Source organism: Nannospalax galili, unplaced genomic scaffold (assembly GCF_000622305.1).
Source record: "Nannospalax galili isolate Female #2095 unplaced genomic scaffold, S.galili_v1.0 scaffold578, whole genome shotgun sequence".
NCBI classification, from domain to species: Eukaryota; Metazoa; Chordata; class Mammalia; order Rodentia; family Spalacidae; genus Nannospalax; species Nannospalax galili.
This window is the reverse complement of record NW_008342282.1, coordinates 6,834,685-6,849,408: the sequence shown is the minus strand read 5'-3', so window position 1 is coordinate 6,849,408 and position 14,724 is coordinate 6,834,685. Positions and strand designations below refer to the sequence as shown.

The 14,724-nt window shown below is 37.8% G+C and overlaps 1 protein-coding gene across 25 annotated transcripts in view; it reads left to right on the top strand.

Annotated features, from left to right (window-relative positions):
- The window catches only part of Pam (peptidylglycine alpha-amidating monooxygenase), a 299,955-nt gene that overhangs the window by 159,345 nt on the left and 125,886 nt on the right, over positions 1-14,724 (top strand). For all 25 annotated transcript variants that reach the window (XM_029565911.1, XM_029565915.1, XM_029565909.1 and 22 more), the window contains exon 4: positions 13,781-13,838. In XM_029565911.1, coding sequence (XP_029421771.1) covers positions 13,781-13,838 — 58 coding nt within the window. The remainder of the gene's footprint in view (positions 1-13,780; positions 13,839-14,724) is intronic.

The following is a 14,724-nucleotide window of genomic DNA, read 5'->3' as shown; positions in this document are numbered from 1 at the left end:
ATTCCTTAGGTTGGGTTGGGATTTCTTACCCACAAACATTTACCTTCCTTCTTCATGTATATCCTGAGATTTTTGTCTGGTTTGTGCTTTTCATAAGCCTTGTGCATGCTGTTACCGTTACTGTGAGTTCATATGAGTAACTGATCAGCTGTCTGAAGGACCCTGTTTCCTTGTGGTCATCCACCCCTCTGGCTCTTAGAGCCTTTCTGCCTCCTCTTCGGCAATGATCCCTGAGCCTTGGGAGGCAGAGGTTTGAAATAGCTGTCATATTCAGGGATAAGCTGTCCTCTGTTCTCTGTGTTAATCAGCATCTGCTGCATAAGGAAACTTCTCTGGTGAGAGTTATGAGACACATTCATCCTAAATGTAGAAGTTGCATTGAAGATATGTCGCTTAGGATTAAGTGTCTTGCAGATGGAGACTATTAGAACCGATCAAACACAGAGATAACATATTTCAAGACACACAGTGGCCTTCTTTAGACCAGCAAGTCAATCTTGATTTGACAAAGCCAGTTGACTGTCCTTTTTCCTTGTTGGTGACTGGATTAGAGCCAACCCTTCTGGACATGAGGTATGAAAGAAGGGCTCTTGGAGCTAAAATGCTCCTGGGAAGGTTTTAATCTTTAAAAAGGGCCTTAAGGAGGAAACTGTCCTTAGCTGGCTTTGGAAATTACATTGTATGGGTGTGATGTTAGAAGCTACTGCTGTCATTATGTTGTCATGAAGAGATAGTCCTAGAGACCAAAGGTAGTAGGGCTGAATAAACAAAGCCGAAAGCTAGAAGTAACCCGATTCCTTGGTGAGACCGTTGAGTTGCTAGATGAAATTAAATTCCTGGATCTTCCCTAATGCATTCTCACTGGTGATGCACATTTTTGAGCCTCTTGCGTACGAGTGAGATGCCAAATATAATATGAAGTACCAACTTTCTGATAATGTCCTGAAGATTGAATCCTCATGGGTCCTGAGAACAAAGGGATTCTTTCTGATAAAAGTTCCATAGCCACAACAGTACATTTTGCACTCTTAGTTTGGTTGTCAATTTTAAGTCCACAAGCAAATTAAATAGAAATGTAATATCCTTTTGTCCTTTCCAATTGAAAAGTCTGATAATAGCTGCCATGAGTTAATAAATATAGCTGAGCTTTACATGATTATTTGCCAGTGTTATATCCTTTCCCTCTCTACAGGAAATCCACCAGGCAATGGTCTACTATGTTGATTCTAGTTGTCACAATCTAGCAGAGAAGTGCAAACAATACACATTATTTTACAGATTTCCATTAACTATGTATGTAGTAGACTTACAATGTATACACTATTAAAATATGCAGAGAAAAGTAGTATTTTACTTTTTGTTAGTTTTTTGAGACAAGGTCTCACTATATTTATAGCCTGGGTTGGCCTTGAACTCAGCAATTCTGCCTCAGATTCCTAAATGCTGGAGTTACATGCCTGTGTTATCTCACCCAGCTTTAATTTAACATCTTGAGTTTCTAATCTCTAGGTAACAGTGAAAACAAAAAAAATTTACAATTATTAATCAAAGATCCCAATGTCAACTATTCTTCAACAATTTTCTCCCTTTCTCTTTTTGTTAGTATGGCATTGGAAAGAATGGGCATGGACATTTTATGAATGGCTAAGAGCTCTCATTCCTCAACTGGTATCAACTCTGGAAGCTGTTACTGTAGTGTTGTTCTTTGTTAAAGAACTTTCTTTTATGTCTCCTGTCTGTCATGTTTTCCCCCATTTCCATCCTGGAGGCCACAGTGGCATGGCTTATGGGGAGCCAAATATGAATTATTTGAGTTAATAATCTGAATACACAGTTCAATGTTTTAAAAATATTACTCCCCTTACAAATATGTCATGGCTGTAGACCTAAAGTATTGCCCAGAACTGCAAGATTTGCATAAATATATTGAAGTCTGTTGGATTGGTACTTTAGGTTTCACATTTTAACCTTGTAATATTTGGGGGTTTTTACTTACTTTTTCATCTGAGAAGCATTGAATTTTATAGTGTATTACTTCATTAATTCTTTTTTTTTTTTTTTTGGTTATTTTGAGACAAAGTTTCTTGTAGCCACAGCTAGCCTAGAACTTGCGATGTAAACCAGGCTAGACTCGATCCCACAGAAAGATCTGTCTATCTCTGCCTCCCAAGTGCTGGGATCAAAAGCTTGTACCACCATGCTCATCTACTTTATTAATTCTTAAGGCATAATAATAACTTAAATCATTATGTGTTGAAAGGGTAAATTCTATGTTCAAGTTTCTAAGTTTGTATGGACCCAATTAATCTATGAACAGCAATGGTTTCCTGGATTGGAAATAAATAGGTGTCCACTGTTGCTCAGTGTTCCTGTTCTATGGCAGCATATTCTGTTAGAACTTAAATAATGCTTGTATTATTTCAAATAAATTTCTTTAGATTTTTCTCTTTTGACTATTTAGAATGTTTTCAATTAACTTCTTGAACCATCCATTTTCAATCTTCCAAATCTGTCTGATTTTTGTGATTGCTATTGCTATTTTTGTAGGTTTTCCTATTTTCTTTTCATTAATGTCTTTTTTCCCTGTTTCCCATGTCACCATTGGCCCTGCGGCCACCACTTACACCATTGTTACAGGCATTTCTTTGCCTGGAGACAGTGGGCATAACAGGGCTGCAAAGGTTGGGGAAACCATAGAGACAGAGAGGGAAGCTGGGAAGGAGCTTTACTTAGCTTTGAGAAGGGCTTAAAGCATGAGAACAGAATTCGCAGTCATAGTGCTTAAAGGAGGAGCCGTAGGAATGAATATTAGGAACAATAACAAAAAAGTAGATTCCCAAATATTAATGCTGTATTTTAGCTGTGCCTGTGAGGATGTCACTAACATTAAGTCCACTTAGTGTCCTTGTCAACTACTAATTGTTTTGTTGTTTGCTTTCTGAGACAGGGTCTTCCCTATGTAGCCCCAGCTGGACTGGAATTCCTGATGTACACCAGGCTAGTCACAGAGATTTGCCTGCTTTTGCCTCCCAAGTGCTGGGGTTAAAGACCTGCCCCACCACACCAGCTGCTGTCTAATTCTTGAAACATTCTCTTCCACTGACATCTTTGTCACATCCTCTTTTTCAAAAAAGCTCCTATTCCACTGTTCCTTGGCTAGCTGCTGCACACTGTTGCCAATTTGTTGGGTTTTCTTTTTGTTATTGTTTTACTTTTCCTCTCTTGACTCACAAAGCAAAGTCTTAGTCTATACCCATCGTCCAATTTCCGCCCAAATTTTATGTTGCAGAAATTCATTTCTTAAGGCCAGAATTTTCATCTGAACTTTGGGTGACCTAATGGCCCTGTGAAATTTATGCATTGATTTTTCAAAAGCATCTCAGATTTTTCAAACCTGGTCTGCTTTTATATCTCAATAAGTGATACTAGTTATGCAAACCACATCTGTAGACTGTTCTAGTTTCCTCTCTACTGTGATCTAACATTCTGACCAAAAGCAACGTAAGGGAAGAAAGGACTTATTTGGCTTACACTTCCAGGTCAGAGTTCTTTGCTGAGGGTAGTCAAGTAGGAACTCAAGCAGGAACTTGCAGCAGAAACCATGGAGCAAAGCTACTTGCCGACTTGCTTGCAGGCTCATGCTCAGCCAGCTTTCTCATTCAGCCCAAGACTGCATGCCCAGGGAATAGTGCTGCCCTCAGTGCTGTGCCCTCCTCAAATGACAATCAAGACAACCCCCCCCCCAACTAGATGTGGTGGTGCACGCGTTCAATCCCAGCACTCAGGAGACAGAGGCAGGTGGATCTCTGTGCTGTAGGCTAGTTTGGTCTATATAGCGTGTTTTAGGCAGCTGGGGCTACAAAGGAACCTTGTAAAACACACACAAACACACACAGAGAGAGAGAGAGAGAGAGAGAGAGAGAGAGAGAGAGAGAGAGGAGAAAAGAAAAGACAATTCCCCATGTACATATATACATGCCTACAGGCCAATCTGATGTGTTCCGTTGCTCAACTGAGATTCCCTTTTCACTCCTCAGATGACTCTAGGCTATGTCAAGCTGACAGCTACAGCTAACTAGGGCATAGACCATCTTGATTCTGCCTCCCCACTTCCAGTCATAATTTTGCCTTTTATTTATGTTTTAATTATTCATTTTTATTTTATGTGATGAATGTAATACCTACATATATGTAAGTTCTCTGTGTCATTCAGTGCCCACAGAGGTCAGAAGAGGGTCCAGATCCCCTGGAACTGGAGTTATGGACAGTTGTTGGAAATGTGAATTCTGGGAATCAAACCCGGCTCCTCTGCAAGAACAGCCAGTGCCCTTAACCGCTAAGACATCTCTCCAGCCCCAATTTTGCCTTTAAATATCTCCAAAATCTTTTTCTCACATTTTTTACCAATACCTAGATTCAAACTACTAGAATCATTTTTCTGAACAACTAAATGTCTTCTTATAAGACTCATCTAATTAATTCTGCCATCCATGTCAATTTCTTATGAGAAATTTCAGTGTCTACTGTTGCTGTCAAAAACAAATAAACAAAAACAAACAGAAAAACAAATGCCAAAATTCTTAGCATGAACCACAAGGCCCATGGGTGCCACAACCGCTTTTCTAGGCCAACGTAAAACTTTCCACTCTGTTACTTGCTGCAGCCTCCATTTTCTCAATCTCACCGAATTCTCTACAATTACAGAATGGTTGAAAATACAGTTTCCTAGGCTAAACCATTGGCAATTCCTGCTCCCCTTGACCATTTCCCCAGGATTACTGTCTTCTGTAGCACCATGTACTTTTAATATAAATTTAAAACAGCACTTAAAACAATAAAAATTTAACATTTATTTGTGTGATTACTTCTCTGTTAACAAATATCAGGCTTTGAGATTTCCAAAGGCAGAGGACCAAGTTCTTTTGTTCACAGCTTTACAAATGTAATACGTATCAGTTCCTGGGAGTTGCTCACTTGCTCAATTTAGTTGGACAGTTGAGTGAACATATTGGTGGAAGGATAAATTTTTGTGGTATAAAAGGAGATTTAACAGCAAACTAGAAAGAACAAAAGTTGAGAAAGCTATCTTGTTTCCAAATGATTCATTTAAGCTTTAAGAGAATAAAATGTGACTCGCAAAAGTAGTTGGCAGACTCTTTATCGTGGAGAGCGCCTTTCCACGATCCTATATTGTCCTAGTATTAAGTGTAAGCCACTTAACATAGGGGTGGTGATGGTGAGGCCTTTTCCAATTAGACGGGTACACCGGATTTCCAGTTTCTTTATGTTAAAGGAGAGAGCATTATGACTAGTTAATGTTCCCACAAAGTTCAGAATAGTGACTGCTTCCATATTCAGGGAAACTTAAGACAAGCATAAATCACTAGCTTAAGGTTGAAGAAGCCCCTGTTCAAGACAGAACAGTTTCCACCACATAAATCTCCCCCTCCCATAACCAGAGAACCAAGTGTCATTCCACCACTATCAAAACCTTGTTGTGGCAAAAGCAATTAGCTATACATCATTACAATGAAAAGTGAGAAAGTGCACAAAGGTTCTGAGACGACTCTTCTCTCTCCAAAATATTTTTCCTCATCCTTTGCTCATTCAGGTTTGTGACTACAAAGAGGAGCCCTTGCCAGAAAAGTCACTTCTATTGAGCTACTTGGCACTGAGACACTTGCCATCATCAGCTATGGTGTGATCATAGTTTAAAAATGCTAATAGGGTTTTAGAAAGCAGCAAATGAATGATAAAATCCATTAAAAAGTAATGCTGTATAAAACCCTAATGAGGAAGCCTCTATGATGCAAGTTTCAGATCAGCCTCTCTTAATCCAAGAGTTCATTGCCACCAAAGGAGATAGACTGTTCAGATTTCAACAGTTATTTTTAGAGCTTCCAGTATTTGCCATGTATTTTAAATCCTGACAATGCCTGATGAGCACTGGTACAAGAAGATTGCATTCTAAGCTGGGGTGACCATACAGAGCTGGTGGGGTAGAGCTAAGCATAATGATGAGGACAATAGTCAAGCATTTTAAAGACTCACTTAAGATGTCATAACATAAATTCTCCACTGTTTTTTCCTTCCAGCACCTAAAACTGGTGAATTGTATGACAGGGCCAGGAAGATGAGGGAATATGAATACATACAAAAGTAAGCTGGGCATGATGGCTCATGCCTTTAATCCCAGAACTCAGGAGGCAGAGGCAAACAGATCTCTGTGAGACAAGACCATCCTGGTCTCCATAGCAAATTCTAGGCCAGCTCAGGCTACAGGGAGAAGCTGTATCAAAAGACCAACAAAGAATACATATAAAAATGACATTTTAAGAAATTTTATCTGCAGTGAAGTAATGTGTGTCTGTATATTTGTGTACATGTTTGGGGGGGTATATGGGGGAGTGTATGCATGTGTATTGTGTGTGCACTTGAGGGCATGTGTATATGGAGACCAGAGGCCAACCTTGGGGGTTTTCTTCAGTCACTTACATTCTGAGACAGGGTATTTCACTGAACTTGATTCAGCTAGACTGGCTGTCTGGTGAACTCTAGTTGTTTACCTGCCTCTGCCCCTCCTCCCCAACCCCAGTCCTGAGGTTACAGACATGTGCCACCATGCCTGGATTTTTATGTGGGTGCTGGGCATCCAAACTCAGGTCTTTATGTTTCCACAGCAAGTACTTTGCCAACTGAGTCAACTCCCTAGCCACATGCAATGAAATATTTTAAAAACTGACTTCAAAGAGAAAATTTTAAAACCTCAGTTTAATTTGTTGTTTTTGTTTCTGTTTTTCTTTAGAAAGTCTTGTTTCAGCAATGCCCCTGTGCTTTGGCCTCCTTTAATACTAAGATGAGATGGATAGCATGTACTCCTCTGAGTCATCAGCAGCTTATTATATAGTTATTCAAGTCATTTTCATTACCATTTTATTCTATTACCTATTTGAAATACATGTGTTAGTATTAGTCAAGGTTCTCTAGAACTACTGAGCCAATTGTAGGTACAGATGAAGATAATGGCATAGATGCTATAGCTTGAGATAGAGTGGAAATTTTCATGGGTCCCCTAATTATGGAAACTAAGAAATCCCCTGACAGGTTGCTCGATAATCTGAGAGTGACTGCTGAAAGTCTTATAGCCCAGAGGCCAGAGCATCTAGGGTTCTGATGCTTGAGTGTAAGAAATGATATCCCAGCTCCAAGAGGGAGAGGCACTAATTTGCCTCGTCTCTTCTTTGCTCTTTCTGGGTCCTGAGTTGATTGAACAGTGCTCAGCCACATCTCCCACACCTCGTCTACTCAGAATGAAACATAGATCACCTCTTCGAGCACACACACATGAGCTTCACCCCCTCTCCTGATACTCAGTAATTCAGTTAAGTGTGAAATTAACCATCTAGAATGACTTAAATGAAAATATTGAAGAATAATTTTCAATTGTTGTCTTTTTGTTGTAATAAAAATTCTTGTCACAGAAACCTGATCTCTTTCTGTACTTTTCCTTTGTTGGACTGACAGACAACCAGCAGTCCTGAAATTTCCACTAGCTCTGTGTAGAACTGATGTTATTTAAATAAGAGAGAGAATGGCATGAATACACAGAGCTTTCTGGCTCCTTCAACTTGGGTTGGTTTTATATGTCTACGATGGGGAGTTGTGCAGAGGTCACCACCCACCTCCTGAGTAACTACTTACCCTGAAGCACGGCGTCAGTTGCTGCCATGAGATGTTTTCTCTTTTGCTGTGTTTCAGTTTTCATTGTGTATATTTATGGTGTACATCTTGATGTTTTGGTATTGTATATAAAGTCATTAAGCAATCTATCTATTACCTTTCTTTATTGCCTAGTTCTTTTTTATATTTCTGGTTAGTTAATAATATATAGCTATGATAAGTTACCAGAAACTACATATACATAATAGTTTTGGTTTATAGTCTGAGACAATTTACAAATATATGTAAAACTGAGTCATATTATCTATTTGTGGTCACTGCATTCTCTAGTCTTCTCGATAAAGGCAGTCTGGGGAATTCTTTAAGCCTGCACAATAAAATGATATTATCCAATCAGGATCAAATCATAGCATTCACCACTAGAATGTGAATGGTACCTTTGGTTTCCCAAAACAAAAATTACTGGTTTTATGTGAACAGTTTTCATGTGTAATAGTATACAGCTGCTTTTGTTTGTCCCACATTAATTTAAATAAGCAGTTGGTTTTATTAGCCTCCTTTTCCATACAAACCATTACATCTTAGTCTTTAAAAGGGCCTAAATAAAAACAAAGAAGACTTTTTCTTACACAGCATGAGAAGGCCATGACTGAACACTGTTATTTGTATAAGAACTCTTTGTTTAATGTTTAGTGATAGAATATCAGAGGTGTTCTTTAGCAATAAGGACTTTTATTCCCATTTCTAGCATACCATTTTCTTTTGAAATAAAAATGTGCTTTTCTTAGATAGTTCCCAGTCACAGCAGTGGAGAGGCATCGGCAGTATCATATCCCTCTTGACTCAGATTTGGCTGATGTACCAAAACAGATAGTACCCAGAGATGTGGCTATGTACATGTGTATTATTTCTCCCTTTCTGTACATCTGAGCCTTATGTTAGCAGTTTGAATCACAACATTTTACAGATAGTCCCCTGGCACCAAGCTCAGATACAGTGTTCTTCCCACAGAGAAAATGAGAATTCATGATGATGATGTATGGAAATCCTGAGAGGTGGTGCTTGCAGTTGGAGCTGAATTATAGAAGCATCCTTCTTAGGACAGTGTGCTCGAATGAAAAAGCTATTAGACTGGCCAGTAAAGCGCTATTTTGGTGTCTTCCAGAAGTATTATAGAGAAACATTGGTTTGAATTTTTTATATATGTTCAAATAACTTTACTTTGCAGAAACAAAGTGGTGATAATTAAATAGCTGTGAGTCTACTGTAGTTCAGCGTGGTTTATCAACAAACTTTCATGAAACATTCACAGGTGCTATATTGGAAATTTAGGGGACTTGGACTAAAACTTATTAAATTGTATGTCTTCATAAATTTATATCTTCACTTATGTCTTCCATTAGTCAAGTAAACAGCCAAAGTTGTGCTTTAGAACTTATATTTTCTTTGCCAACATTAGAAAGGTTAGAAAATAGCCTTTTAGCTGCTCTTTTTCCATAATGTAAGGAAAATTGTTTTAGAAAACTGAATACAAAGTCTATTTTATCAGTACTTTATTTCTCTCTCTCTCTCTCTCTCTCTCTCTCTCTCTGTGTGTGTGTGTGTGTGTGTGTGTGTGTGTGTGTGTGTACATGTAGAAGTCAAAGTACAATCCTCCAGAGTTAGCTCTCTACCTCCACTATGTGGGTCCCGGGGATCAAATGCAGATCATCCACTTGGCAGTGAATGCCTCTCCACTGAGTCATCCCACTGCTTGAAATACTTTAAGTATTGTTGAACAATAAAAGCTATGAGGTCAAAATATTATTCAATAAATAGTGTTCTTAGTGTTCATCATGAACAAAAACATAGCTTCTTGGCCTTATCAGTGTTGTAATAATTTTGTTTTCTGGTTGTTTTTTCCTTAATATATTTTTTAAAGATAGAGTCTTGCTATGTAGCTCTGACTGATGTAGAAGTCAATAAATAGCTCAGGATGGCCTCAGATTTGGGGCAATTCTCCTGCCTCAGTCTCATGAGTGCTGAGGTTACAAGTATGACCCATCATGCCCCACTGACTTTATTTCTTTAAAAACGTGTCGTCAGGGCTGGAGAGATAGCTTAACAGTTAAGAGAACTGACTGCTCTTGCAGAGGACCCAGGTTTGATTCCCAGTACCCACATGGTGGCTATGAACCATCCTTAACTCCAGTTCCAGGGGAATCCAAAGCCCTCTTCTGACCTCCTCAGCATTGCACGACATGGGTGTACTCACATACATGCAGACAATACACTCATACACATAAAATAAAAATAATAAATAAAATATAAAAAATGTGTTGTCTATCTTTTCATGATATCGTTGCCTTTGGCTGCTGTGCTATAAAGTAAAAGTTACTTGATCACTGCATTTGTCATAGTTACATGTGGATAGAAATAATTATAGTATTAAGTTTTTAAACTGAAAGCCTCTTATAGCATGAAATTTCATTTTAAAGTAGCCATTATTGTTGACATACTATAAAATTAATCTGTATTGATAAAGTAATATCTTATAATCACCTAAATAATCTTTCTTTCTCAGTATTGTTTAGCAAATACCCTTTCCCAACCCATTCTCCAGCAGATTACATACTGCAAAAAAAAAGTTATTAATTTGATTTTATTAGTAGAGGCCTGAAGATTTTGAAGGACTAGCCAGAATCACAATTTAAGTAGATTAAAGTTAATGTCAAGAAAACGACAAGAATGATGCCCATTATCTCTGATGGTCTTGCAGGGATAAATTCTAACACTAAGTAACTGGGTGGCCTTAAGGGATCAGAACAGTAATCTTTCTGTGAATCAGTTTTCATTTTTTCTGTTTAAAAAAAATGAAAAACAAAGAAATTCACTGTCTGTTAAGTCTACACACAGCACACTTATGTGGATAAAATTAAACAGTATAAACAGTCTTCCAGGCTCAGGATTACCAAAGCTGCCCCTCAACCATTTGTCTCTCTAGTTGCACTGTGCACATGACCCAGGCTTATCTTCTTTCCACAGATTTTGAGCTCTTAGCTTAATTCTGGAAATGAAATCATGGTAACACAATATTACAGAATAAAATCACCTGTATCCTTTAAAGAGTTATTTTCTGTTCTTTTGAAACTGTGGTCTTCAGAGCTTTCAGCTAAAGGAAAATTATTAATTAGATGTGCTGTAGTTTTTAATGCTCCATTTTGGTGAGGGGGCCTTATATTCTTGTCTTCTAATAGAAATTATTCTTTATCTTGAAAATGGGGCATAAGTAAGACCCTACATCAGACTATGATGGTTCATGGTAGAACACTGATGCTCTGTCTGTTATAGACATTGCTCTCCCGAAAACAATCCAGTAGGCTGCTGGTATTCTGTCCAGTCTGGATTTCTGTCTTCCTCTCTCTTCCTTCTCCTTACTTTTCCTCTCCCTCTCTCTCTTTTAATTTTTTTCCTTCTCTTCCTATTTTGTCTTCTTTTCATTTGACTTTAGAAGCCAAGGAAATAACCAGTTGAAATCTAAATATTTTCATTATTAGAGAAATCATCATGTAAGAGTATAAAGTCAAAATAGAAAGTTATTTCTAATTTTTCTACTTTGAAATTGAGTAATTGATAAGAGCAAGAATTAGAACATGGATCTGAGTCAAATAGCAGTTCCTTATATTCTGTGCATTAATGTATCTGTAATGCGGTTTTGTTTTAGCTTTTATCAAGAGAATCAGGTTGCATAATTTGATATATCTATTTAAGCTTATAACTTTCCTATTCCAGAAGCAACTTAAACTGGCTTATAACAAAATCAAAGAATAACCCCCTCCCCAATTTTCAAATTAAAAAGAGCTTTTGTTCCATTTGTATTTCATCCTAATCTTTTGGTTTCTTTTGTTATAAATACATGCTTAGCCACTTGAATGTACTTTGTTTCTATATTTGCTTTTAAGTCATTATTTGTCTTCGCTTTGAATTATCTGTAATTTGTTAGATGAGCTGTGTTCAGATCCCAGCTGCTGTACTTAATGGGTTTCTAAGATAAACAGGATGATACAAGCTAAAGTGGTAAGAATAGATTTTATTCACTAGTGCCTATCCCAGTAGGGAAGCTTATCCAGAGTGAACTTAACTGATCTTTGCCAGAACAAAGGGAAGAGTCCTTTTAAAGGCAAAGGTGTGCTGAATACCAAGAAAGAGGGTTAGCCCATGTGTTTCTGCCATCTGGGTTTGTTAATTGGCACTGACTTGTGTCTTTCCCGCAGGAGGCATTAGTGCAAGTTAGAGCAAGTCACCAGGAACTGAGTTTTTTCCTCCTTGAATGTAAGAAGACTGTTTGGATAGTGAATTTACATCTGAAAGACAGAGAAAGACTTAGAACTGTAAGCTTTGCAAAGAGACTAAGGGGAAGTTCAGAAACCTACCCCTATGTACTATTTTGGGGCTGGTACAGACAATTTTGCTGACAGAACTGTGGAAGGCTTCTTAAGAAATGATGGAGTTGTCTAGAGGTACCGCCACTAGCTGTTAACTTACTGTTTGATCAAGTTATATGCAGTTATATGGGGAGAGGGGCAGAAGAATAGGCTAAGATGGATGCCTAGTTGAAAAGCGAGCTCTGAAGAGCACGGCTAGAATTTGGTTAGGGAGACACGGTTTGCAATGAGCTGGAGTATCTTTGCAGAGCTACTTAACTGTGATTTCCTTCACTTTTCTTGTCTGAAAGATGGGGATAATAAGGTACCTGCGTTATAGGGATGTGTTTTGAGAATGAAAGGAGTTAATTCATGCAAATGCTGGGCACATAGTAAACTTTCAATAAATGTTCGTTATTTCTCTTATTTCTTTAAAGGGGGGTTGACAGTGTCTGTGTACTATATAGGATTTTTTAAATTATTAAATGACATTTAAAAATGAGATTAGGATTGACACATAATAAGCGTATTTGCTAGAAATACCAGCAGCAGTTCTGAGTCACAAAATACCTTTTTTAGTTCTAAATTACTCAGAGCTCAGGATGTTCAAATAAAATATAAAAGAATCTTGAGCTTACTAGTTTTTATTTTAGATTGGAGTAGGGGTGTTTTATAGCATTAGTAGCTCAGACATAGTAAAAATATTTTGAATAATTAGGTTAAATTCACAATTTTTAGTTCCTAACCGGTACATGTAGAGACACTCAGATGATCTATTATCCATGTTGCTAGAGTCTGTTGATTCTAGCACTTTGCAATAATAATGTAGAAAGTGTGAATTATTAAATGAGTGTAGCCTACCTTTGTGTCATCAACCATAGCACACACTTTACTGCATATAGATTTCCATTAAGGACCTGGAGTGCACAGGTCTTCATAAGCCCGTTCTCGTGCAACTGTAATTTTTATCACTGAAAATTTCTTTTTTCAGTTCTTTAATTTGTATTTTTAGAATTAGAATATTGCTTTGATGCTCAGGCTGGCTGTGGCCTTCTAGGCTCACGTGATCCTCCTGACTCAGCTTCCAAAATAGGAGGGACTATAATCCATGCACCACCAAACTGGGCTTGCTAAAGAGTTTTAATGCTAATGTCTTTGATGTTGAGGGGAGTGATCATTTAGATAAGAGACCAACAATGGAGTAAGAAAATAATTTGAGACTATGCTGACTTCTTCCATGAATTACATAAAAATTTTAAAGAGAGAATAGCTAGCTATATGTAATATTGTATTTAAGATCAATTTTTGTTCGTTGTATTTCTCTGATTAATATTTGGGACATATGTAAAGTAATACAAGAAACTGTTTTTCAGTTTTATCAATAGCAGAGATGTTCAAAACCACCTCTCACTATTTTCACATCTCAAGTGTTGCCTTTCAACTGTGCTTATTCTAGAATATCACCATGATAATTTTATGAATAAGTTTTAAAATTGTTTATGAAAGGGTCTTAGAAAAATGTTTAGGATACCTAAATTATTCAGCTCCTCTACTAACCTACTCCAGCCCTCAGCAGGCATCCTCAGTTCACTGGACCAGTTCTTCTGTCTTAAAGGCCTTGTATTTACTAGCTGTCATTTCTCTCTCTCGGTCACAGCAGTTTAACCTAGATTTTGTATCTTTCTCTTTTTTAATAGTCGGACACATACTTCTGCATGTCCATGCGTTTGCCTGTGGATGAGGAAGCCTTTGTGAGTAAGTATGCTTAGAATGGTGGTGGAAGAGTGGCATTTAAAGGGAGAGCAGCTATTTGAAATCAGTAAAAGGTCTCTTTGGTGGTTGTGAGTGTATTAATCTTTTACTGTCAGTTTCCAAAATGCATTTATCATGCCTAATGCAAAAAGAAACTAGAGGGAGTCACTGGGGACAAGATTACAAGCTATATCCCAGAGACACAGGAGTAGTAGTAGTTAAGGAGCTGCATGCAGATGTCAGTGGTCACCAGTACCATGTGGTCCCACTTGTGCAGTATTGGCTTTCTGTCTGTGGCTGGGTTCTTAATTCCTCTCCATTCAACAAAACTATTTACCTGATGGTTCATGCTATAAATCGACTGCACTTAGAATCAACATTAGGGAATGAAAGATTTTACCTGTCAGATAGGTGAATGGGCAAGAAAAAAATAAAGACAGGAGAAAGGGCAGAGAGAAGAAGAGAAGGGAGTAAAGGGAGGAAGGGAGGACCGGATAAAGAGAAGGAACATCCATTCTCTTGTTTATATTATAAAGAGGGCTTTTAAATGACAGGTCCTTCCCAGCTGTGCCTTTAAATCAGCTAAGAAAAGTGACAAAGCACCATCTGTTTCCATCTATGTTGTTTTAATTTAAGCATCCCTTATGACAGACTTCTAACTGTTTAGAGAAATGTGATTGGCAAATTATTCATGGTTTTGTTTTTTGTTGTTTTTTGCTTTACTTTTCTGGCTTGCAATGCTGATTTGGGGAAGTTAATGATAATGAAAGTTGTACTTCAGTCCCTTGAAACTAATCTTCAAGTGGGTTGTCTGAAATGGCTATTATGTGAATTGTAAAATGTGTACTGTGTAACCATGGGGCAGTCTGAGAATGAATTTTCATGAGGC